At 39.6% G+C, this 27,226-nt stretch overlaps 1 protein-coding gene and 1 pseudogene across 2 annotated transcripts; one reads left to right on the forward strand and one right to left on the reverse strand.

The window, feature by feature from the left end:
• The window catches only part of LOC149186721 (uncharacterized), a 110,723-nt pseudogene extending 100,544 nt beyond the window's left edge, over positions 1-10,179 (forward strand).
• LOC149186722 (uncharacterized) lies at positions 5,136-6,231 on the reverse strand. Of its 2 annotated transcripts, XM_089412674.1 has the most exons (3): positions 5,567-6,231; positions 5,444-5,491; positions 5,136-5,340 (listed from the first exon to the last, which is right to left on the reverse strand). In XM_089412674.1, the coding sequence occupies exons 1-3, from the start codon at positions 5,790-5,792 to the stop codon at positions 5,255-5,257; spliced, it is 360 nt and encodes a 119-aa protein (XP_089268800.1). In that variant the 5' UTR covers positions 5,793-6,231; the 3' UTR covers positions 5,136-5,254. The 2 variants fall into 2 exon arrangements, with proteins under 2 accessions (XP_089268800.1, XP_089268799.1); XM_089412673.1 differs by having other exon boundaries at positions 5,444-6,231.
• Positions 10,180-27,226: the final 17,047 nt, after the last annotated feature.

A 27,226-nucleotide genomic window follows, 5' to 3' on the forward strand; every position in this document is an offset into this window, starting at 1 on the left:
TGTCTGCAGACGTGTTACTGGATTGGTTAAGTGAAGTAAATAAATATTTTGAGTTTGAAGAAACCAGTGAGGACAAACAGGTGAAGTTCGCCGCTACCAAGCTGAAGGGACATGCGTCCTTGTGGTGGGACAACATTCAGGCGGAGAGGAAGAGGCTTCACAAACAGCCTATAAAGAAATGGTCCAGAATGGAGGCAAAACTGAAGGAAAAATTTCTGCCGAAAGATTATCAGATTATGTTGTACAGACAGGTGCAGAACTTGAAACAAAGAGGAATGACTGTTAAAGAATTTACAGAGGAATTTTATAAGTTGAATTTGCGAGCAGGGTATGTGGAAGATACCCCAGAGAAAACAGCCAGATTTGTGAATGGTTTGAGGGGGGAAATACTGGATGAAATCGGTATCCTTTCACCCCGAACGTTGGATGAAGCCTACCAATTTGCACTGAAGGCAGAGGAGAAAATTAACCGGAAGCAAAACGCCAGGAGAGGAGGTGGAACTGGCAGGGGAAAAGGTAAGATGTTTGGTAGAGGCCGAGGTATAGGTTCAAGTGAAGAAGGCAGCAGTTCTAAGTCTGCTGGTACAGCAGAAAAGGACAATAGCACTAGAGGAGGACGACCACCTCAGCGAGGGCGAGGAAATGGTAGGGGCAGGGGAACTGTCCAGTGCTATCGTTGCCACAAATTGGGACACAAGTCGTATGACTGTCCTGAAGGTGAACCAGCAGGTGGTAGAGGAGCTTATGTTGCTCAGCCAGAGGATGCTGAGGCAACACCTCAAGAAGCGGAAAACACACCAGAGACAGGTGAAGCCTTGGTGTTGAATAAGGTGCTGTTAAAACCAGCGAAAGAAGTTGCAGAACCGGACCAGCGAAAGGCTTTGTTCCGAACTGTTTGCAAGTCACAGGGTAAGTGCTGCAAACTGATCATTGATAGTGGAAGTACCGACAATTTAGTGGCTGTGGAAATGGTAGAGAAGCTGGGATTAAAAAAATTGAAGCACCCCACCCCCTACAAAGTGTCATGGCTGCAGAAAGGACATCAGCTATTAGTTGATGAATAGTGTGAGGTGGAGTTTCAGATAGGCAGGTATAAGGATAAGATTCTCTGCGATGTTATGCCAATGGATGTCTGTCACTTACTGCTGGGATGACCTTGGCAGTTTGACAGAAGTGCAGTTCATGACGGAAAAACCAATTGTTATAAGTTTATTAAAGATGGGATCAAGCACACGCTTGTCCCCATCCAAGAGGAGAGTGCAGCTGAAACCAGTGGGGTGAAAGCATTGCTGATGGGCGGAAAAGAATTTATCAAACAGATTGAGGACAGTGAAGTAAATTTTGTTGTCATAAGAAGACCAAAGGCAGTGGTACTGCATACACAGATTTCAGATTTGCCCGAAGAAGTCCAAAAGATGCTGCAGGAATTTGGAGACATCGTGGTGGATGACCTTCCAGATGAGCTACCACCCAGGAGAGGTATTAGTCACTGTATTGACTTTATACCAGGGGCAAGTCTGCCAAATAAAGCAGCTTATCGTATGAGTCCTAAGGACCATGAAGAAATCAAGAAACAGGTCCAGGAGTTGTTGGACAAAGGACTGATTAGAGAGAGCATGAGCCCCTGTGCAGTACCAACCGTTTTGGCTCCGAAGAAAGGAGGAGAATGGCGAATGTGTACGGATTCCAGAGCCATTAACAAAATTACTGTTAGGTACAGGTTTCCCTTACCAAGAATGGACGATATGATGGACTGTTTGAGCGGGGCGGCTTATTTCTCAAAGATTGATTTGAAGAGTGGATATCACCAGATCCGAATTCGGGAAGGAGATGAGTGGAAGACAGCTTTCAAGACAAATGAAGGCTTATATGAGTGGCTGGTGATGCCATTTGGGTTGAGCAACGCTCCCAACACATTCATGCGCCTGATGAATGAGGTACTGAAGGAATTCAATGGTAAGTTTGTAATAGTTTACCTGGACGACATTCTGATTTTTAGTAAGACTAAAGAGGAACATTTCAGGCATTTACAGAGTGTGTTGAGAACGCTGCAGCAAAACAAGCTGCTAATTAATCTGAAAAAGTGTACCTTTTTTCAGCGGGAATTAGTGTATATGGGTTTCGTAATTGCGGAAAATGAATTGAAGATGGACCCAGAAAAGGTGGCAGCTATAGTTAGCTGGCCTTCTCCGAAAAGTTTATTTGAAGTCCGAAGTTTCCACGGGCTAGCAAGTTTTTATAGGAAATTTATCAGGAATTTCAGCGAGATCTGCGCACCTATGTTGGATACGATCAAGAAGGCGAACCAGCCTTTTCACTGGACTGAAGCAACAAAAAGTAGTTTTCAGATCTTGAAAAAGAAGATTACCGAAAGACCGATATTGAGGTTACCTGACTTCAACAAACTTTTCCAAGTTCGTTGCGATGCCAGTGGTACAGCCATAGGGGCAGTACTTAGTCAGGAGGACAAACCGGTCGCTTATTTCAGTCAAAAGTTGAACGAGAGTAGGCGGAAATACTCAACCTATGACAAAGAGTTCTATGCAATCATACAAGCATTAAAACACTGGAGACATTATATATTAGGTAACGAGTTTGTTTTATTTACGGATAACTCTGCATTGTAGTACATTATGCAGCAGCATAAATTGAACCACAAGCATGCAGCCTGGGTTGAGTACCTGCAGAACTTCACGTTTGTACTAAAACATATTAGTGGGCAAGCCAACAAGGTGGCAGATGCACTGAGCAGAAGGACATTACTCTTACAGGAAAGCACGATGCAGGTTTTGGGCTTTGAGCATCTAAAGGAGATGTATCAAACAGATACCGATTTTAAAGAGGCCTATGAGGCTTGCCAAAACCCTCTGTTGAGAAACAGCAGCATGTGGTTGGACTATAATCTACAGGAAGGATTGCTGTTTAAGGGAGGACAGTTATGTATTCCCAACTGTTCCATGCGAGAGAACATTATTCAGGAAAAACACAGTGGGGGTCTGGCTAGACATTTTGGTATAGACAAGACGATTGCTCAGGTACGGCATTTTTATTTTTGGCCAAAGTTGCAGCGGGATGTGCAAAGGTACGTGAGTAGATGCAAAGTTTGTCAACTAGCAAAGGGTCACAGTCAGAATACAGGTCTTTATTTACCATTACCTATTCCAAACCGACCGTGGGACTCCGTCAGCATGGATTTTGTTCTGGGTTTACCTAAGACACAACGGGGTTTCGATTCAGTGATGGTTGTGGTAGATCGATTTTCCAAGATGGCGCACTTTGTACCTTGCAGGAAGACCAGTGATGCTACCTATATAGCACATTTGTTTTTCACTGAGATTGTTCGACTACATGGACTTCCAAGGTCCATCATTTCCGACAGGGACGTAAAGTTCACTGGTCATTTTTGGCGAACCCTGTGGAAGAAATTGAACACCCAATTACAGTTCAGCTCTACTTACCATCCGCAGACTGATGGCCAAACAGAAGTTGTAAACAGAAGTCTGGGAAACTTGCTTCGGAGTTTAACAGGTGAAAATTCCCGGACGTGGGATCGTGTACTGGCTCAGGCAGAATTCGCATATAACGATTCACCTAACCGCAGTACTGGTTATAGTCCTTTCCAGATTTTGTACGGCATGCATCCACGCGGAGTGCATGAGTTACGAGATTTGGGGAAACTCGAAAAGTGAAGTGCTGATGGGGAAGAATTCGCCCAAGCCATGAGCAACTTACATGAGTAGGTCAAATTAAAATTGCAGGACAGCAATCAAAGGTATAAACAGCGAGCTGATTCAAGGCGTCGGGAAGTTCAGTTCAACGTTGGAGATGAAGTCCTTGCGTATTTACGTAAGGAACGGTTTCCAAAACAGGAGTACAGCAAATTAAAATTTAAGAAGATCGGTCCCTGTAAAATCATTCGCAAATTTTCTGCGAACGCCTATGAACTACAATTGCCACCGGGGATTGGTATTTCTCCCATTTTTAACGTAGCAGATCTGTTTCCTTATGTCACTAATTCGGAAGACAATGCAGCAGCAGAACCACCGCGAGACACCAGTTATGAAGAGAGTTCATGGATGAGACAGATGCCAATGGCACCACCCCTTGAGATCGAAAGGATTCTGGACACACAGGTAGCTAGGCGCACGCGCAGAAAGGAATATCTGCGGTATTTGGTCAAGTGGAAGAACCGTCCAATAGAGGACAGTTCATGGCTTAACGCAACGCAGATACAGAAAGCAGGCTATTCTGTCGACGACCTCATGGAACGGAGCCATGACTTTTTGCCACCCAGGGAGCCTGATGCAGGAGCATCCAGCTCCGAGGAGACAGAAGGCAGTTGACATGTCTCATGGAGGAAGAACAAGAACAGGACAAAGAGTACATGCTTAGCTGGATAGGTAAATAGACTTGTTGTTGTTTTTCTTTTAATTATTATTTGTTGCATTTCCCAGAAGGTCGTTAGAGACCATAGCATTACAGTTATAAGATGTTTTAGCTTAGGAATTAAATAGCTGTTAGTTAATATTTTATTAAAAGAAATTGACAGACAGTTGTAAAAGTCTGGTTGAGCAGTTCAACCGGAAAGGGAAGCGGTTATGCTCTCTATGTATTAAAAGCAAAAAAACAAAGAAATGAGGGGAGAGAGCACCTCCGTACAAAAGAAAAGACACATAGAAAAACATATAGACCTCTGTAACCCAAATAAAGAGATATATTACTTTTGCCAACGAAGTGATTTACTGTAAAGCGATTTATTGTTAATGATTTTACGTGTATGCACAATTTCTTTCTGTATGTTCTAAGGACGCATTTGGAGCGACCAACCATTAACTGTAACAGGAACCGAGACAACAAAAGGGAGCTTCTACAGACATACATTTCCAGCAAGCACAAGAACAGAACCATTTAACTGTCGCAATAATAATCAGGTACCAAGAGATATAAACCATCATTTCATTTCATTTATGAGTTAACATAATTACAGTGTGCAGAATAGAAAGGTAATTTAACACGATTCACCACATAACTGTGGGCTATCACAAACAAGACAAGTTACAGACTTGTTGAGCATTCGCTCAAATACCAACCGCTTCATAAACGCGGCCACATAAATTATTACATCAGCGCTGGAGCATACGAGTCACGAAACACCGGAAGAAGCACGACCGACTCAGACATTGCAATCAAAACAGAACATAACCTAACTACCAAACCCTCATAACCTAACAGTTATACGAATGTGGAAAAGACCCTACCCGTTTGCAAGATTGGTCGGCTCGAATCGTGACCGAAAGTTGAGTAAGGATAAAACCCTCGGCGGCCAGCCGCCAAGACAACCTGCAAACAAACCAGAGCAACGGTTAGAGTGGAGTTTGGAGAACCAAAAGGCGTGTTAACACCAGAAATGAAATGTGGAATGTTGGAAAACCATGGCACTTACAGGTAAGTTGACGAGGCGACCCGGAGGAAACAAAACCGTTTAACCAAGCTGAGACAAGGAACAGAGACCGTGAGAAGTTATAATAGGAGCAGGGACAGAGTAAAACAGGGAACCATATCTTACCTTTGTCCACAAGGACGAACGCAGCCAAGCGGGAGCGCCAAAGTTGTGAACAACCTGTACAGTGAACACAGCTCATTAACAGAACAAGAAATAACCAGGTGACAGAGCACGCCCATAACAAAAGAGACAGTAACCTACCATAACGCACAGGTAAGAACCAGCGAGCCAATGCATGCCCAGAAAACCCATATTCAAGCAGAGAAGGCCCGAAGGCACAGTAAGTCATCAGGAATCGCGACGGAGTAGCATTCAGAACATGGGTATAGCGAATCGACAGTAGAAACCACCGTGGAGTAGAGCCAGGGTCGAACCCGGAGAACCACCAACGAAACCCTCAGAGCAGAGCTCAAGTCAAACACGAGGAGAAAGTAAAAATGGCCCGAGGAACAGAGGCTGGGGTTTAACAAAAGGCGGGAGGTGAGCGAACCGGAGAACCGGCAAGTGTCTACCCTTGACCGGAAGGAGGGACTACAATAAAAACATACAGATTGCAATCAAGCCGAATCTACGGAGCATTGACTCCTTTTACCTTTCGAATTGACAGTAAACCTACTCGAGTTAATTGCTGAAGGATCGAGAGGCCTGTAAAGAGCTGGCGGGATCCGAGTTATCCACGTCACGTTGATCCCATGTGGTTTAACGTTGGGCTGGGCCATCAGTTCGTGTAGACCTTATGCAGCCGGAAGCTTGGAGTGACGTTATTGGAGAATCTGAGAAGGACGTGCTTGAATCAGCTTTCTGTGTCAATGGAAATCAGCTTCTATTAAGCTATTTAAGCGATGCCAAGCATGTTTTGCAAATACGAGACTTGCAATCTGGAAATTTGCTTCATAATTTGCCATTAGATATTGAGTCACTTGATGAGATATCGGGAAGGCGTAAAGACAAGGAGATATTTATTGATTTTACAAGCTTTCTTACCCCTCGCATTATCTATCGATGCAACCTTGATGTCGAAAAACCGGAGTTGGTAGTTCTCAGAGAGACTGTTGTTCCAGGGTTTGATCGGACAGAGTTTGAGGCTAAACAGGTAACGGTTATTTTTGCTATTTTTTGCTTCTACAAATTTTTGCTTGGCTATCTTTAGGGAGAAAATCTTCTCTATCGAATGTTTTAAACAAGTAATGCTCTCTATTGAATGTTTGATTTTAAAAGCATTTAAAGCAATGGGGTTTCACATTAGAATTCATTTAACGAAAAGTGCATTCCAATAAATAAAAGTGTTCTAGTTATTTATCCCTCCTACAAGAAAAAATCTTTCTATTCTCCTCGCTCAGTTGAAACGATAATAATGACATTATTCAATTGGACAATATTATGCAGTCCTTCTGGATTGACTACTGATGTGACTGATGTCTAATATAATATTGTCACTGATCCGTCTTCGATTGTTGTCAGGTTTTCATAAACAGCAAGGATGGAACTCAATACCAATGTTCATTGTATCCAAGAAAAATTAAAACAGAAAACTCACACAAATTTCATTTATTACTTTGCTCAATTACATCACACTTATATAGGTTAAAACACAAACTAATTCCTAACCACTCATAACTAATTCTGTTTAACCACCTACAACTAATTCAGTTCAACCACTCATAACGAACCATTTCTACATTATTCTCACATCCTCCCTTAATGGAGAAATGGATTTTCTACCATACCTAACTGACTTCTAGAACTTGTACTTTGAACATCTGTTGTATTCTCTAGATTGATCTAGTACTTTGAACATCTGCTGTATTCTCTAGATTGATCTAGCTACTGCATTAACAGAGGGTAGTTGGAATTAATACCTTTCTACCACTCCCCCTTAATTCCAACTATATAACAAATATATACTATAGCACGATATACAAGAAACTATATTCTTAATCATGACGACTGAAACTGTAACTTGCCTGTTGGTCTAAGTCTCAGCTAGGCTTACAACAAAACATTTCATTTTTGCCTTCTTATTAAAAGGTCCATGCTTGTTCCTTTTCCATTGCTGGTGCAGTTTCATCTTCACCTTTTTGGATTTCCTGATGAAATTCCTTTGCTCCTTGCTTACATACTTAACGTCAACAACCTCTTTTGGATTGAGAGGCAATGCAAGATCTCGAATGAGGTAATTGAATTCATGTTCTCCCCACTTTCCATGAGGAACCAACGAAGGAGGCACCAAAATGTAGTCATCTTTGAACATGAGCGGCCTTCGAAGAACATCCATGGTAGTATCCTCCAAAGTAGATCCAATAAAACTTCTAACAACCGGGCAAGTTTTAATCTCAATGATTTCTTCAACAGCGTGATCCTCAACAACATGATTGATTTCTTCAGGGACATGATCTTCAACAACATGAAACTCTTTGTCAATGGACTCAAAAACACTGCTAATCCCAAATGGGTTCATGAGAAAATGATCATTAAAAAGATCATTTTCTAAAATAATAGACATATCAGTTAGCTTTATCACCTGTCACAAACGGTGCTCACTAACAGCACTCTCTTGACTTGAACAAGACCCACTTACACGATTTTTGCAACAAAACAAAGAAAACCGGGCCCACTGAAAAAGAATATGACCACGGTAGTAGAAACGGTGGAAGCTTGCAAAACACACCAGCAAAGTTCTGGCAGCAAGGTTTCAAGAAAATCAAAGAAACACACGCAGGGAGTCTCTGTCTTCTTCTGGACACACCGGTTCTCACAACAGCAACTGCTACGCTACCCGAGTCCTTGACAGGGGTCTTGGCAGCACATACGCACAACTTGACAGGGGTCTTGGCAGCACAGCAAGTGGATTCTGGACAGGGCATTCTTGACAGCGTTCTGGACAACGACGGACAGAGTTCACTGCTTCACGCCTTTGACTCCAAACCGGACGCCTCTCTGAACAACAAAAATATCTCAGACAAAAAAAAAACTCAGTTAACTGTCTCGCGCTCTTCACCGTTTGGCTCTTCACCGACCGTTCCAGACTTGGCTCTTCACCGTTCGGCTCTTCACGGTTTGGCTCTTCAAGTTCACGGCCCACTCTTCAAGTTCACGGCAAACCACTCTTCAAGTTCACGGCCTACACCACTTGAACTAACCCTTAAAATTAAAATTATATGCTCCATTATGTTATATCACTTATATAAACTTTTTCTTTTTGAAAAAGACATGATCAACTGTTTGTATAAAACATTCTTCATTGCTGCAGATACTCACCATTGCATAATGTAAAGACGCCATGGGACAAACCCGGACAGAATTTACAGTATCCTGCTACAATGTTATTGACAGCAGATCACGACGACCGTGTTGTGCCACTCCACTCTTTGAAACTCCTAGCAGTGAGTACTTGATATGGTTCTGGCCCTGCATTAATGTCAACTAATATTTGACATTTGAATGTTGACGCTTATAGGCAACTATTGATGCGTAGAAGCTTACAGGCAACTATTGATGCATAAACCTTTGGTGGCTCTTTTGCGTCCCTATTTTGACAAACAGACATTATGTGTGTTTTATTATAATTTATTTTAAATCCATAGCTAATTTGTTTATATCGATTTTGAACTTCTTTGTGTATATAGACGATGCAATATGTTGTGTGTAAAAGCGTGGAGAATAGCCCACAGACCAACCCTATTATTGGCCGAATTGATACCAAATCTGGCCATGGTGGAGGAAAGCCAACCCAAAAAGTGGTGAGTTATTATTATTTTTACCTAATATGCTTTTCGTATATGCAATTTTTCAGTGATTTCACTGATTTTCTTGTCAGAAATAAAATATTTAGACAGCTAGCTGAGTGTGTAATTTTGTCCACACCTGTGAATGACATTGTATTCCAGACACAAAGGCATGTGTCTGTGTGTTTCACTTTACAGAAATGTCCGCTTCATACTGAATATAACAGTTTTTCCAACTGCAGATTGACGAAGCAGCAGACAGATATGCATTCATGGCCAAAGCGGTCGGTGCATCATGGATTGACTAGACTGAAGTTGCTGCTGGAACTGATATTGCAACAGATGCACAAGAAATTACTCTTTGTGACTTCGACAGTGTCACACAATTGTCATCCCAATTATTATGCAATTTATATCCAATATATATACATGGCTTTCCATATTTTTAGATGGTTCAAAAGATTTTAGTTTGCAATGAATGCCCTAAAGATTTAAAAGGGCTTCTTAAGGTGCCAGACTCGAAACTAGCACTTATGAATGATATATGTGTTTTTTCAGGAAATCAAGTATACACAAATCATCATGTTGTGGAGTATATTGGAGATGACTGATACACTGGCAATATGTCAAAGTGTACAGTCTTCAATATAGGCATACTAGTGTAAAAAAAAAAAATCGAAGTTTTTTTAGTATGCCGGTTGTTGTTATGTGACCACTGAAAGCTAGCTTGCCAGGAATACTCCTTGCAAGACTCCAATGACGTTAATGGAAGTATGTATGTGGTGAAATGTATGAGTAATGAGCATGGCTACATGAGCAATGGATGAAAGAAGATCAGAATATGGGGAGATCAATAGTCGTTATTGTACCAGATAAGAATATGGAGAGATCAATAGTCGTTATTGTACACTTTATGTTTATTATATTGGGATGTATTTGAGTTGGGTAGAAGTTTTCTTTTTCTGGAAGTATGTGGTAAAATGGTAATTAATTTGTTTTTATGAATAATGAATGATTACAGATAAGCATATTTAGAGATTAATGGAAATATGTATGTGGTGAAATATATAATTTGTGTGTTACATGAACAATAAATGAATGCAGATAAGTATATGTAGAGACTAAGAAAGTCATTATAGTATACACACTGTTTTTTAGTATATTGAGATGTATTTGAATTGCATGGAAGTTTTTTCTCTTAGATACAAGTAGTTATGCTCTAATTTATCATAGAACAATACTCTTTTCCCTTGTCCATTTTTGGTATATAAAGTAAAAGTTTAAGTCTCAACCATGGAATTAAAATTTTGGATCTTACATAGAACATGAAATGGTTTTTGGGATCTACATGGGAATCTATATTACCCAATTTTGTATTGGGTTCATAAAAATTTACATATTGATTATAGAATTTTGGATCTTTCATTATATGGAATATGAAATGGAAATTTTTTTTTTTTAAATAATGGAATATGGAATGGAAAGTTTTAAGTTAGTTTTTCTTTTTTGGTTATGTGTATGGAAATCTTATTACTTTATTGCAGGTTCATAAAAAATTACATCTTGATCACTGAATTTTGAAGAATTTTGAATCTTATATAGAAGATGGAAAGGTTTTTTAATCTACATAGAAATCTTATTACTTGATTGTGTATTGGGTTAATATAAATTTACATCTCAACTATAGAATTTTGAATCCTACTAAAAACATGGAAAACAATTTTAGATCTATAGTGAAATATTATTACTTGTTGGGTTCTCAAAAAGTATGCCTATTTATCTTATTTTACTAATGAAATTGTTGAAAGTCTTAAAAAATAAACAACATAATTCAAAAAATTAAGATATTTTTTCCCATGTCTTTAATACTTCAACAAAATTCTAAAAAATAAGAGATTTCTCCCCCATATCTCCAACTGATTTTATTTTACCAATGGAATCGTTAAAATAATGACTATTATTTTCTACACCAAGAGAACTTCCCAGTGCTCACAAAATTTGTTTTCTTCAATCATGTCTTTCACAAAGTGATAATGAACATCAATATCTTATAATAGAATGATACTCTAGGATTTTTTCCAAGAAGATTGCACTTTTTCTGTCACAATATATCCTCACAATTTTGTACCAACTCATTACTTGAACAAAAACTGTGTAACCATATTGGTTCTTTGTTCGCATGAGTGGTTGGCATGTATTCAAATTATTTAGTTGAGAGTGCCACTATAGATTGTCTCTTGCTTATCCAAATAGATTTTCAGAATAGGTTAAACGCATCAACTTGTAGAGCTTTTGCGACCTAGATCTCTAGCCCCATTTTGCATCAACAAAACCATGTATGTCCAACACTCTATCCAATCCCGGTATTCTTTGGTAACACAATCCATAGCTAATATGTCCAACACTCTACCCAATCCCGGTATTCTTTGTTAACAATATCCACAGCTAATATGTCCAACACTCTATCCAATCCCGGTATTCTTTGGTAACACAATCCACAACTAATAGTGTCACGTAAATACTTGTAAACCCTTTCTACTATTTTCCAATTCTCATTCCCTGATTTTGATATAATACCTGCTCAATACTCCCACCAATGTTTGGTCTAGTACAAATCATTCCACTCATCAAACTTCCATCTTCATTGGCATTTGGAACATGAGATATGTCCTATTCATTTTCCCGTGTCTTGGGACATTGATCTAGAGGTAACTTTACACCCACAAGAATAGACACCTTTATCGGTTTACATTCTTGCACATTAAACTGTTAGAATTTTGTCTCAAGATACTTCCTTTGATTTAACTAGAGTTACTTATTTGCTCGATTTCTTCTAATTTTCATGCCCAAAATGAAATTTGCAGCACCGAGCTCCTTAACATCAAATATATAGGACAATTCAGTTTTCACTTCCTATTTGATATCCCTCTCCAATCAACAAGATATGATCCACATGCAAGACCAACTAATTTTAAATATATAAAATGATCCACTTTGATCCTTGTGAAGCCGAGTCCCAGTACATAAGTATCAATTTTTTCATACCACATCCTTGGTTAATGTTTTAACACATATAGGGATTGTTTTAGCTTGCACACCAACTCTTTCTTTCTCTTCATTGTGAGCCTTCTGGTTGCTTCATAAAATTTCTTCTTCCAAATCCCCATGTAGGAATGTTGTTTTGACATCATGAAATCTAATAGAAGTTAACTTGGAAATAGGAGAAAATATCTCACCAAAGTCAATTCCCTTAACTTAGGAATAACCTTTTGCTTCTAGTAAAGCTTTGTATTTCTCCAATCTTCTTTCTACATTCAACTTCTTCTTCAGCACCCATTTGTTGCCAATGGGATCTCTTCCAATGTGTAATTCTAATAGATCTCAAGCCTCATTTTATCCAAGAATCTCATTTCTTCAATTATGGCCTTTTTCATCCTCTGAATCCACAACCTCTCTAATAGTTTTAGGATAATCATCAATTATAAACAAAGACAAATTTGAACAAAAATCAGGTGGAATATACCTTTATGGTTATCTTCTTTCCCAAATCAAACAACTCAACACCTAAGTATGTGGTTCTTCTTCTTCTGGTTCCTCTTCCTCTAAGTTTGATTCATCATCCTTCAATTGAAACTCTATATTTTCTAGTTCTTTTTTCCTTGATAGGACTTTTTGTTTAACAACATTTTTAACTTCTCTAAATACTACATCTCGACTATACACTACCTTTTAGTTTCTAGGTTGTAAAGGTTATAACTTTTCAGACATTTTTTATATCCAATAAAGATACACTTTTCAACTTCTTATTTAGCCTACTCTTATTATCCTTTGAAATATGCATAAAAATCACAACCAAATACCCTAAGATGTTTAAGAGAAGGTTTCTTACCAGTTCATACCTCATAAGTAGTCTTATTATCCTGTTGACGATGCTTGATACCACCAACATACAGGGGGTCTCTCCAATGTTAATTCCTAATTAGACCTCACACTATTTGGAGTAGGAGCTCCATCTGGAGTATCAACCCAACCACCATAACTTAAGGTTTGTCTTGGTTTCAATGGATAACATAAGAGATTATATACATAACCTTTGATTAAACAAGTAAGTTGACATTGTGAAGCACCATTTGCAATGTGTAAAAGAAGGCCTTCATGAGAGGGGAGACAAGAGTGAGTCTCTAAAAGGAAAGTAATAGTACGATCCTAAGAGAGGCACACGAGATTAAGGAAAGATTCATTAGTTATCTAATGAAATATTTCACATAGACACAATGATCACTAAAGCAAACTACAACACACATTCAACTAGATGAACACCAAAGCCAATGAAGTAGTTCAAATTATTTAGTACATATGAACATAACATATACCGCAAACATCTAAAGAATAGTCATAAAACGTTCATGATACATGCATGAAGTGTGTTGGCTCAATGAGCTTCTGATTATTAGGTGAAAGATCCAAGTACACATTTACAATGGTGAGGCACTAGTTCCAATAGTGGAACATTAAGTCACTTCTTGCTTCTCCAAAAGAATGATCTTCTCCCCTATGCCAAGCTAAAGAAGCCAAGGATAACTCTTCAGAGTCTAAGCGTCCAAAAATTTGCGTGAGTTATGAGGTTCTTTTTATAACAAAGGGAATGACCTTTCATATCCCCTATGACTCTTGAGATATCATCATGAATCTTGGACTCTTAAATGACCTTTGAACTTCTATAAGATTGTTTTGTCCACATGTGACTTTACATATTCCACATATGACTCTTGGACTTCCACACATCTGCATTTTGTCATTCTGTTGAAAATAAATCATTACATTCCACATGATGATGTGGCAAAACATATAGACACATATGACATTGTGATGACAGTTGTTCAAGTCACAACTTGAGAATGATGACATGGAGCTTCATGACAATGTGGCAATGCCTAGCTACTCCCTTCATTGCTTTGTCTTCAATCATCATGAAATATTTGGTTTGTTCTTCATCTTCACCCTCCAAAAGGTCATGGATCTACATCAGGACCTTCGAAGTCATCATGAAATGTCTTCAATCTGTCTTGGTCCAGGATCTTTTCATGTCTTCATGATACCTCTTCTTTGTGATTCTTCTTTCCAAGTTATTCTTGGTCCCTCCTCTTTGACATCTTCCTTGAGCATCACCTTGCCATGTTGAGTTGGCACACCTACGAATAAAGATCACTCATGAAAAGGCAAAATCAGTCTTGAAATCATCTATCCTATATCTATCATGCTCATGGAAGAAAATTCTTTTGATAGGCCCATGAAAGGATTGAGAATGAAGCGCTTGATGGAGAGGGAGTAGTTGAGATCAGTATTGGCTTAAGAAAGCAACATTGTTCATTAGAATTGTGCCATGCACTATGAGGATGAGATCTTCAAGGTCCAACATAGTGGGAAAGTGTAAGAGACAGTGTGATGATCTTTCTTACTAATATTACGCTATGTACTACGCTCAAGATATTATGAGACAATAAGAGTTCATTTTGACTTGACAATGACTAAGAGGAGGCCTCGCTGTGCTCTAAGACTGCACCATGTGCTGAGGAAAGATAATAAAAGATTCAATGCAGAGGGGAAGTTTAGTGGACAAGATTTAAAGGCTTATTTGTTAATTTATGGTATGTTCTATGCTTAGAGAAATTTACTTTTCTTTCTTATTATTATTCATAGATTAGAAATCACATGTGCATAAGTAAAGTGTAGATAGAACATTAAACGATCAACATAAAACAAGCCAAGACAAGAGACACAAGATGTGGCAGCTAGCCAGGGACAAACCCCAATATGGGGAAACCCTTTGATCAAATCTTCTTTTATCTTCAATAATTCAGCAGAGCGAAATAGTACAAAAATATGATTTATATTAGCAGTAGCAAACCCTAGATCAACAACATTAGCATTAGCAACTTCATCATCAAAACTAGGGCAGTCGATATCTCACAAACCAACAATTGGATCAGCTTTATTCCACTACCAAAAAATGCGGCCTTCAGAGGAGGTCTAGATGGACCTACAACACAGTTCTGAGGAGGGGATCTTTTGGTCAACGCTGTTCAAACTCTGGTTCTGCAGTTGCAGCACTAATTTCTACGTCCTTCCTTCCACCTGTGTGAGAGAGAGTCACCTATTGCACAGGAGAGAAGGGACTCTTTACTGCGCTGGAGAGAGAGAGAGAGATGTGATGAGTTGAGTGAGTCCAAATGAGGAAAAGTCATCCTGTATTTATACACATCTGATGATATTTGAATAGATGTGACTGTTGGGCTTCTGAGCCTACGTGAGTTGTTGGTAAGCTTGATAATTATTCCATAATCAAAATAAATTCATATCTCCATGAATACTTATTGGAATCGGATGATCTTTAGATAAATCCTACACCTCTCAATGAGAGGAGTCTAATAAAAATATTATCAGCCATGAATAAGATGACCCACATGAAGTTTGGCCCTAGTTGCCAATTTTAACACTCCCTCTCAACTAAGGAGAACTTCATCTGCAATCTGTCTGTTTGTCACTACTATTCATCCATCAAATGCACTGCCCTGTACAGTCTGACCCTTGCCTTTCTTTGCTCTATTCTGCCCGTTCTGCTTTGTCTTGTTCTGCCCTATACTGATCTGCACTGCTATGCTTTGTTCTACTTTGTTCTCCTTTCTTTTGTTCTGCTCTGCTTTTATCCGAATTATGAAGAAGAAGAAATGATCGAGGATGCATCATACTGACTCAAATTCAGTCTCAGAGTATGTGCCACTGGTCCTAGACCAGTATCATCCTCCACTGACTCAAATTTAGTCTCAGAGTGCATACCACTGGTCCCAGACCAGTCTCAACCAACCCGAAGTCAGCGTCATAGTAGGTACTACTCCTACCATTGGTTCCAGACCAATATCATTGATCCCAGATCAATGAAGGTCATCCTAGTAAGGAGTACGGTAGATACAACAATGCGTCCATCGGTACTACTATGGTTCCTAACTTCATTTCCCTACTCATTGATTAGATGAGAGGTACTTCCCATGAGTCCCTGACTGCATGGGGAGGATGCCTTGATAGGAGAACTTAATCAATCCTGTCCTCACAGGAGAACTAATCATATTGCTACATTTTTTCATGGAGAACACATCACCCAAACCTCACAGGAGAACTAATCATCCTACTACATAGACGCCACGGGGTGATACAGGGAAAGTTTTGATTCTTTTACCCTATCGTCATATGTCGCTCCAAGAAGTACCCCGCGCCCCCCCGGAGCTCCCAGAGCTCAATATATCATATAGGACCCTCATCAAAGGGTTTTTGAACGACACCAAGTCGTTCTCGAAAAGTCAAGAATTTGACCTTTCCTAGGGGCTTTGTCAAAATGTTGGTGACCTGTTCATCTATACCGATATGTTGGAGCCTGATAGCTCCCCGTTGCGCCATATCTCGAATAAAGTGGTACTTGATATCGATATGCTTGGAGCGATCATGAAATACGGGATTATCTAACAAACGAATCCCACTCTGGTTGTCACATAGGATCATGGTGCTATCCAGTGTAAATCCAAAAAGTTCACTAAAGAGCTTCCACAACCAGACTGCGTCACAGGATGTCATGCTAGCAGCAATATACTCTACCTCGGTGGTGCTCAAGGCCACTGACTTCTGCTTCCCGCTTACCCAGGATATCGAAGCAAATCCCAAGGAGAAACAGCACCCAAAAGTTCTCTTACGATCCACCACACTGCCTGCCCAATCAGCATCAGTGTATCCAAGTAGTCTCACATCTCCGGTAGTGTATCTTAACCCATAAGTGATTGTTCCATGAAGATATCTCAACAGATTCTTGGCACCAATCCAATGTATGTGGTGAGTTTCAACCATATTTTGACTCAATGTGTTGACTGCGAAGCATATATATGGACATGAGTTCACTAAGAACATTAATGCTTCGATGAGTTGGTGACACTCGTTGGCATTTCATAAAACAGGTCCAGCAGTGCTACCACTTAGCTTCTTAAAGTCAAGCTCCATTGGGGTAGTTGCAGGCTTGCAGTCTACCATACCGAATCTTTCCAATATCTTCATCGCATATTTTTCTTGAGATAGGAAAATTTCCCTTAGCTTCTGATAGACTTCAAGTCCTAGGAAATAGTGCATCATTCCTAGGTCCTTTATTTCAAATTCAGAAGCCAACTCCGTCTTACATTTGTGAATGAGAGGGTCTGTTGGAAATAATACTGAGAGGGGGGGTGAATCAGTATTATCAAGTCAAATATTTTTTTTTTCAACTCCAGATAATATATGCTACTTCAGTTAATAAAAACCGTGTATATACGCAACTACAGATAAAGAAACCCGCGTATATAGAGCATACTTATAATTAGATTTATCTTTCAGATGTCAGTTATTAATCTGTGAATCAGAAGTAAATAAACAGTACCACAAACAGTGAAATAGAGCAGAAGACAGTCACACATAAGAACACAAGATATAAGGAGGAAACCCAATGTGGGTGAAAACCCGCTACTACAATTCGTCTCTATCTTCTTTTTAATTAGAAACTTCTCTTTACAATGTTTTGTACTGGTGCAGTCTTTACCAGTACGCAGGCTGCAACCTATAGAGAGCTACAACTCTCTCTCATTCTCCAGCTTTCCTCGAAGGGAGCTCCAACCCCCTTAGTTCTTATACTAGCTTGAGATACTAGGACGCAGGCTTCTACCTGCAGAAGGCTGCAACCTTCTCTTTGCTTTCGGGGACCTCGTTTCATTAATTTTTAGACTGGATCCATAGATAGCATCAATCAAACATCAAGAATTTCTGCATCAACCAAAATCCTTTTCACCAATCAAAAACTGAATCAAATAAACACTTCTCTGACTGTTGTACCCAGAACAAAGTAACTATAATCAAACACCAATTCTGAACCCAGAACATTGCAGCAATAAAACAGAAGCAACTAGAACATAAATCAAGATATGTACGCTACTTCACTATTCAGAAATCTGCGTGTATACGCTTCTATACCACAACCAACCTGCGTATACGCCTCTTCCATTCACAGAAAAAGCGTGTATACGCACCTGCACTTCACTGAACCTACGTACAGATCTATAAAGGATAGTTCATTCTTTTAAACATTCAGTCATTAGTTAACCCAGATTATCAGGTTTATAGATCAAGAGTGCGCCACATATAACAGATCAAAATCATACAGAAATATCAATGTTCAAGCCTTGAGATTTTGATCCATCAATAGACCTTATCCTTCTTGCGCTCAGGTTCCTCCTTCATTCAGATCTAGATCTGCACCATAACCCAATCACCAGTATTCCAGATCTAGCACAATATCAGATATTCAATAAATCAGATGATCCTTTGCCACATGATCTCCTTCCCCTTTTATAGTTTTAGGCCTTCCACAATACCACGGTCCAAAACCATAATAAGCCAATACCAAGGACCCAATACCTAGGATCAACACGTCTGACGAGGTATCATGGTCCAAAATCATAAGGTTCAAGTACCAAGGACTAACTACCACGGACCAAAAGTAAGTTCTCCAACATATACACGCTTTTCCTTGCATGAAAGTGCGTGTATACGCACACGCGCCTTTGAAACTTCTAACCAGTGTGTATACGTGATTTCGCCTAGATGAACCTGCGTATATGTCTTTTCCTTCATTCTGAAAGCCTGAACTGAGATCTGTTACCAAAGAGAGTTGCCATCAAGGACAACACATGTGCCATAGCTCTAAACCTGTGCCATAATGCCAACAATCTCCCCCTTTGGACTTGATGGCAACCCAACATCCTCAAAGTCAATCTCCCCCTTTGTCATCAAGAGCAAAGGGTTGTGCTCCCCTTGAGTACATGCTGAAAATTCTGCCTTGTTGTGCTGACCATGCTCCCCTTGACTGTAGGCAATATCTGCAAAAGATGTGCTTCAAGAAGAACCAACACATATACATTATGAAAGACCTTCCTATCACCAAAAGACTCAATACGTACATCCATCACCCAACCAAGTGGGGATCATCCACCCAACCAAGTGGGGATACATCAGAAATTTACATATGACAACCAAGTTCATTACATGTTCATCCCAGGCATAGTGGGGAAACCAAAATAGGTCGTTACATGACCTTGAAACCATAAAGGAGATACCACAAAAAGAGATACATGACATAGAGATGAATTATCTAGAACAAGACTTATGAAAGTCACAGGCAGCATCATCTGTCCATCATTATTCAGATCAGCAACCATGATTTCCTTCTATTCACCCGCTACCTCTATTCCACCTAAAAGCAACAACAGTTTGAGTACTTGAACCAAGATCTTCTAAGGTAATGCCAACAATGCATTATTAGAAGATTATTTGCTCCCCCTGAACCTGTGCCGGATGGTCTCTGTCAGACCCATATCAGACTCTCTTCAACCAGAGTCTGTTCTTGTTGATTTTCTTCAAAACTCCATATACGCGACTGCACCTGCATAAATTGGCATATGTACGTGGATTCCCCTCATCCAACTCGCGTACACCATCTTTTCTCTGAAACAGACAAGCTTCAACAGCAGGATGAAGCATCAACTACTCCTAGCTTCTGTCTGAGATATTCAAAATTTTCCCTGGGTAGTGGTTTGGTGAGTATATCAGCAACTTGTTCCTTAGAAGGAACATACTCCAACTTGACTTTTTGCTCAAGCACTTGTTCCCGAAGAAAGTGATATTTGATAGGTATGTGCTTGGTCTTTGAATGCATGACAAGATTCTTTGAGATTCTTATTTCACTCATGTTATCACATAGGATAGAGACAGGTGGAGTACAAGCGATTTGAAAATCCTGCAAGGTTTGCATCATCCAAAGAAGTTGAGTGCAACAAGATGCAGCAGCCACATATTCCGCTTCAGCTATAGATAAAGCAATCGAACTCTGTTTCTTGCTGAACCAAGATACTAATCTGGAACCCATAAAGAATGAACCACCACTTGTGATCTTCCTGTAATCCACACTTCCGGCCCAATATGCATCTGTGTAAGCATGAAGTGTGAGATCTGTATCTCTAGAATACCATAAGACATAGTTTTGAGTTCCTTGTAGGTACTTGAAGATTCTCTTGACTGCCTGAAGATGAGTGTCCTTTGGATTTGCCTGAAATATTCCAACTATTCCCACGCATGATGTCTGGTCGGGTACCTGTCAAATAAAGTAGACTTCCAATCACAGATCTATAGGTTGGTTGATGCACTGCTGCTGATTCATCATTTGCACTAAGGTTGCATCCTGTAACCATGGGGGTACATACTGGTTTCGAATCTTCCATGCCATACTTCTTCAGAATCTTCTTGAGGTACTTGGTTTGAGACAAGAAGATTCCGCCTTCATTTTGTTGGATTTGCAATCCAAGAAAGTATGTCAGTTCTCCAAGCAAGGACATTTCGAATTCTTTTTGCATCACCAAGGCAAAGCTTTGACTCATAGATTCTTCATTGCTTCCAAGGATAATATCATCTACATACACAACAAGTATTAGCAATTTGTTATTTTCAATTTTTATATAGAGATTTCTATCTACTGATCCTTTTGAAAAACCTTGTTGATGAAGGTATTTATCCAAACGATAATACCAAGCCCTTGGAGCTTGTTTAAACCCATAGAGAGCCTTTTTAAGTCTGCATACAAGATTTGGATCATTCGCAAGGATGAAACCATCTGGTTGCTTGATGTATACTTCTTCTTCTAAGTCTCCATTCAGAAAGGCTGACTTCACGTCCATTTGAAATACTTTGAACTTCTGAAAGCTTGAGAGAGCAAGGAACATTTGGATGGCTTCAAGTCTAGAAACGGGAGAAAAAGTTTCTTCAAAGTCTATTCCTTCTTGTTGAGCATACCCTTTACAAACAAGCCTGGCCTTGTTTCTAATAACTTCCCCATTTTCATTCAACTTGTTCTTGAAGATCCATTTTGTTCCTATGACATTCTTATCTTTTGGTCTAGGAACCAACTCGCAAGTGTCATTCTTTTCGATCTGCTCAAGTTCTTCATCCATTGCCTTGACCCAGCATTCATCTTTGCACGCCTCTTTTACATTTTGTGGTTTAGTGGAGGAGAGCAATGCCAAATAGCTTGAGGCTTCTGCAATTGTTCTTCTAGTCTGTACATCTGCTTCTTTCTGCCCCAAAATCTGAGATTCTGGATGATTCTTCTGAACGTACCTGGATGGAGTCTTCTCTTCTATCCTTGTCTGTCCCTCTGGTGCCTCTTGAGGTTCTTCTTCATCATCTTTCTGATTTGGAGAGTAGTCTTCATCCTCATCGATATTTTCATGAGTTACTTGTCGAGGGATGTATCCTTTTTCATCAACCACTACATCAATGTTGTCAACAATTATTCCAAGTCTTTTATTGTAACACTTATATGCTTTGTTGTGGGGAGAATAACCAATGAGAATGCCTTCATCTGCTCTAGGTTCAAGTTTGCCAAGCTGCTCATCAGTATTCTTAATATAGCATTTGCTCCCAAAAATTTTGAAATGCTTTACCGAAGGAGTCTCACCATACCAGAGCTCATGAGGAATTTGAGTGATGTTCACTCGGACATTTGTTTTGTTGAGAATAACAACCGCAACATATGCAACTTCACCCCAGAAGGTTGCGGGAGTTCCAGACTCATCAAGCATAGCACGAGCCATTTGTTGGACTGTTCTGTTTATCCTTTCCACCACTCCATTTTGCTGAGGAGTCCTAGCTGTAGAGAATTCCCTTCTTATTCCATGTTCTTCACAGAAATCAAAAAACTCATTTGAGGTAAACTCCCCACCTCTGTCGGACCTGAGGCGCTTAATTTTGTAATCTGATTCATTTTCAGCCAAGGCTTTAAAGGATTTGAATTTTTCGAATGCTTCGTCTTTGTGCTTCATAAGTCCTAACCAAACAAACCTGGAGAAGTCGTCAATGAATAATATAAGGTATTCTTCTCCTCGAGGTGACCTTGTCCTAAATGGACCACATACATCTGTATGGACTAGCTCAAGAGGCCTGCTAGCTGATCCTTCCTTCTCAGGAAAGTTAGTTCTGGTTTGCTTACCAAACTGACATGATTTGCATATGGTGTTGTCTGGAATTTTGATATCTGGAAGACCACGAACTACCTGGTATTTGCATGCTTTCCTTATTTGTGAAAAGCTTAGATGCCCCAACCTCTGGTGCCATAACCAGTGTTCATCATCCTTGCTCAAATAGCATTGTTGTTGTCCTTCTTCAAATATGTATAGATTATTTGGAGTTCTTCTGCCTTTGATCATTGTTTTTCCTGTATCAAGATCACGAACACTACATCCATTTGATCGAAATATTACCTCGGTTCCTTGATCGCACATATGACTAACACTCAGTAGATTATGCTTCAAGCCATCAACATACAAAACATTTCCAGCCTTGACCTTTTCTTTCAACTGAGCAGTGCCTTTTCCTTTTATGGCTGTAGGGGTATCGTTTCCAAAAGAAGCCTTCTTTCCCTTTTCTAATGCAGTATATGATTCAAGTTTTTCTTTATCACCTATCCTATGCTTCGAACATCCGTTGTCAATATACCATAGATTTTCCTGTCCTTCTGCATAAAAGGCTATCCCACATCTTTCTAGTTGTGGTTCCTTCATTCTCCATGTTCTGGCACTTGAGGTTTGTTCCTTCTGAGTTGTCTTCCAAATCCTGCTCCTGCATTCAGAATATTCATGACCAAAGTTATTACAAATAGAACATTCAACTTCATTTTCAAGGGTTGAAAAGTTGTTATAAGTCCTTTTCGTGATCCCAGTCATATTCCTTTGTTTTTGAGCTTCTCTAGTCATGATTGTCTTATAGGCAACACATTGGGCTGCTTTGTGACCAAAGTTATGGCAAGAGAAGCATTGGCCATTGAAGAAACTCCTGCGATTATCAAATCTATCATCCAACCGATTGTAGTTTCTACTGACATCCATTCTTGAGGCAAATTGGGAAGATTTTACCTGTGGTTGATTGTAGCTTCTATTTGTCCTTAAGGTAGCTTGCCCCCGATTTTCTTGATAGTCTTTGTTCATTCTTGAGGTAAACTGTCCCTGATTTACCTGATGATTTCTATTAGGCCTTTGCTTGCTCCTCCTTGCTGCATCAAGATAACTTTTGGAGGTGGATGCTTGAGATGTTTCTCCATTATATCCCAGACCTGTCTTGATTAGTGGAGAATGCTGCACATTGGTAATCTCATCCAGAGTTTTAGATCCTTTAACAAATTTAAGATTAATAGCTTTTTTTTTCTCAATCTCCTTTCTAAGACCAACAATTTCACATTCCAATTTTTCAAGATGTTTTTCCCTTTCAGCCAGTTGACATTGCAGAGAATCAATAATCGCATTTTTCTCTTCTAAGAAAATTTTGAGATTAGACATCTCTTCATAAAAACCTTCTACATCTATAGCATCCATGTAGTCATCATCTTCAAAAGCCATTAAAAGTTTATACTCATTACCTCGTTCATCTTCGTCACTATTTGAAAGTCCATCACTATCTTCATGAGTGTAATAGCTTTTCTTATTTTCATTCTGTTTCTTGTTCCATCTAACAGGTTCCTTCCCTTTGTCAATCTTATCCTTGTGAGGACATTTGGCAGCATAGTGACCGACTCTTCCACAAGTAAAGCATTTGAAAGGTAACTTACCTCGGAACCGTCCAGTACCCCGTTGAAGATTTCTGACAAAATATGATTCTTCTTCTTCTTCTGACACGTGTCCTGACTCGTAGTACTCGCCTTTGCCTGAAACCTTGAAGGCAGCTTCTCTCCTGTCTGATGGACCTCCTTTCCTCAGTTCATAAGCAGTTAGAATTCCGTGCAGCTGTGACATTTTAAGGCTTTGTAGATTCTCTTTTTCTTCTATTGTAGAAACTTTAGATTCAAACCTAGGGGAAAAAGATCTTAGAACTTTTTAAACCACAACAGCCTCTTTTATTTCTTCACCCAAATTTTTCATACAATTAACAATCTCATCTACATGAAGAAAATAGTTAGCCACACTTTCATCATTATACATCCTGAGATTTTCATACTAAATCCTGAGGATTTGAAGTTTTTCTCATTTCACCTGATCATCTCCTTCATAGCTGAGAACAATCTTGTCCCATATCTCTTTTACGGATTTAAACTGCATTACCTTGAAAAATTCTGATTGAGATAGGCATCCTAATAGAGTATTGACCGCCTTTGCATTTGTTTCATATTTCTTCTTCTCAGCCAGATCTGTATGATTTGTTGATGGAAAAGTATACCCTGTATCTATGATATCCTAGACTTCTGTACCAAGATATTGAAGATAGGCAGTAACTCTTACCTTCCAATAAACGAAGTTTGTCCCATCAAAAATTGGTGGCCTGATTGATGCTTCCCTCTCGTAGTTGCTCACGATGAACGATATTCCTTCAAGCGATCAAGCTTCTTCTGAAGAACTTGCTCGGATACCAATTGTTGTAAATAATACTGAGAGGGGGGGTGAATCAGTATTATCAAGTCAAATATTTCCTTTTTCAACTCCAGATAATATACGCTACTTTAGTTAATAAAAACCACGTATATACGCAACTACAGATAAAGAAACCCGCGTATACAGAGCAGACTTATAATTAGATTTATCTTTCAGATGTCAGTTATTAATCTGTGAATCAGAAGTAAATAAAAAATACCACAAACAGTGAAACAGAGCAGAAGACAGCCACACATAAGAACACAAGATATAAGCAGGAAACCCAATGTGGGTGAAAACCCCCTGATGCAATTCGTCTCTATCTTCTTTTTAATTAGAAACTTCTCTTTACAATGTTTTGTACTGGTGCAGTCTTTACCAGTACGCAGGCTGCAACCTATAGAGAGCTACAACTCTCTCTCGTTCTCTAGCTTTCCTCGAAGGGAGCTCCAACCCCCTTAGTTCTTATACTAGCTTGAGATACTAGTACGCAGGCTTCTACCTGCAGAAGGCTGCAACCTTCTCCTTGCTTTCGGGGACCTTGTTTCATTAATTTTCAGACTGGATCCACAGATAGCATCAATCAAACATCAAGAATTTCTGCATCAACGAAACTCCTTTTCACCAATCAAAAACTGAATCAAATAAACACTTCTCTGACCGCTATACCCAGAACACAGTAACTGTAATCAAACACCAATTCTGAACCCAGAACACTGCAACAATAAAACAAAAGCAGCTAGAACATAAATCAAGATATGTATGCTACTTCACTATTCAAAAACCTACGTGTATACGCTTCTGTACCACAACCAACCTGCGTATACGCCTCTTCCATTCACAGAAAAAGTGTGTATACGCACCTGCACTTCACTGAACCTGCATACAGATATATAAAGGATAATTCATTCTTTTAAACATTCAGTCATTAATTAACCCAGATTGTCAGATTTATAGATCAAGAGTGCGCCACATATAACAGATCAAAATCATACAGAAATATCAATGTTCAAGCCTTGAGATTTTGATCCATCAATAGACCTTATCCTTCTTGCGCTCAAATTCCTCCTTCATTCAAATCTAGATCTGCACCATAACCCAATCACCAGTATTCCAGATCTAGCACAATATCAGATATTCAATAAATCAGATGATCCTTTGCCACATGATCTCCTTCCCCTTTTATAGTTTTAGGCCTTCCACAATACCACGGTCCAAAACCATAATAAGCCAATACCAAGGACCCAATACCTTGGATCAACACGTCTAACGAGGTATCATGGTCCAAAATCATAGGTTCAAGTACCAAGGACTAACTACCACGGACCAAAGGTAAGTTCTACAACATATACGCACTTTTCCTTGCATGAAAGTGCGTGTATACGCACACGCGCCTTTGAAACGTCTAACCAGCGTGTATACGCGACTTCGCCTAGATGAACCTGCGTATATGTCTTTTCCTTCATTCTGAAATCCTGAACTGAGATCGGTTACCAAAGAGAGTTGCCATCAGGGACAACACCTGTGCCATAGCTCCAAACCTGTGCCATAATGCCAACAGGGTCTGCACCTGTTAGGAAGAGGTCATCCACATACAACACCAGTATGAGAGGTTTGTCATCTTCAACCTTGAAGTAGAGGTTAGGTTTGGCTTCAATCCTAGTGAATCCCAGCTTCATCAAGTAGCAGTCGATCCTTTCATACCATGCTCGGGGTGCTTGCTTCAACCCATAGAGAGCTTTCTTCAACATGCATACATGAGATTTTTTATCATGAATCTCAAATCCTTCGGGCTGCTCCACGTAGACCTCTTCTTTGATTGAACCATGTAAGAACGTTGTCTTAACATCCATCTGATGTAGATTCCATCCTTGTGAAGACACAAGGGCTATGATTGAGCGGATGGTAGTATATCTAGCAACAGGTGCGAATATCTCCTCATAGTCTGTACCTTCCTTCCGGGAGAAGCCACGAGCGACAAAACGAGCCTTATATTTTTCCGTACTTCCATTTGCTGCATGCTTTGTCTTGTAAGGCCATTTAGAAGTGACAAATATCTTGTCCTAGGGTCTGGAAACTACTTCCCAGACATCATCCTTCATAATAGACTCATATTCTTCGGTCATAGCATCCTTCCATGCTTGATGCTTGACGACATTTGAGAATGATGAAGGCTCATTTTGTATGATCGTGCTCATGATGGTTAGGTATCCCTAATAACTGTTGGGTTTCTTACTTTCACGGAAGGTTCCTCGAGGTGCAATGCATCCTTCATCATCATTGAGTAGCCCCCTAAGCCAAGAGGGCCTCTTCCTGGAAGAGGAGGGCTCAGGTGGATCAATAGGATCCATGGGTTCTTCCACATCAGGCAGTATTTCATCATCCTTCTCTTTCGGTTCCCTAGTGTCGGCTTCTTGAGAGTTTCGTAAAGTTGGAAGATTGTCCACCTTGCTGAGGGCCATATCTTCATCAAAGGTGACATCATG

The sequence above is a fragment of the Pinus tabuliformis genome, chromosome 3_1 (genome assembly GCF_031772625.1).
Source record: "Pinus tabuliformis cultivar Carrire ecotype Pingquan chromosome 3_1, CPIR1, whole genome shotgun sequence".
NCBI lineage: Eukaryota > Viridiplantae > Streptophyta > Pinopsida > Pinales > Pinaceae > Pinus > Pinus tabuliformis.

Excerpts from the sequence above, each read along its gene's own strand:
- LOC149186722 (XM_089412673.1), bottom strand. The coding sequence starts at position 5,792 with ATGACTTACTGTGCCTTCGGGCCTTCTCTGCTTGAATATGGGTTTTCT. Across the intron at positions 5,341-5,443 it reads GTCGCCTCGTCAACTTACCT|GTTGTCTTGGCGGCTGGCCG; the intron begins GTAAGTGCCATG and ends GTTTGTTTGCAG.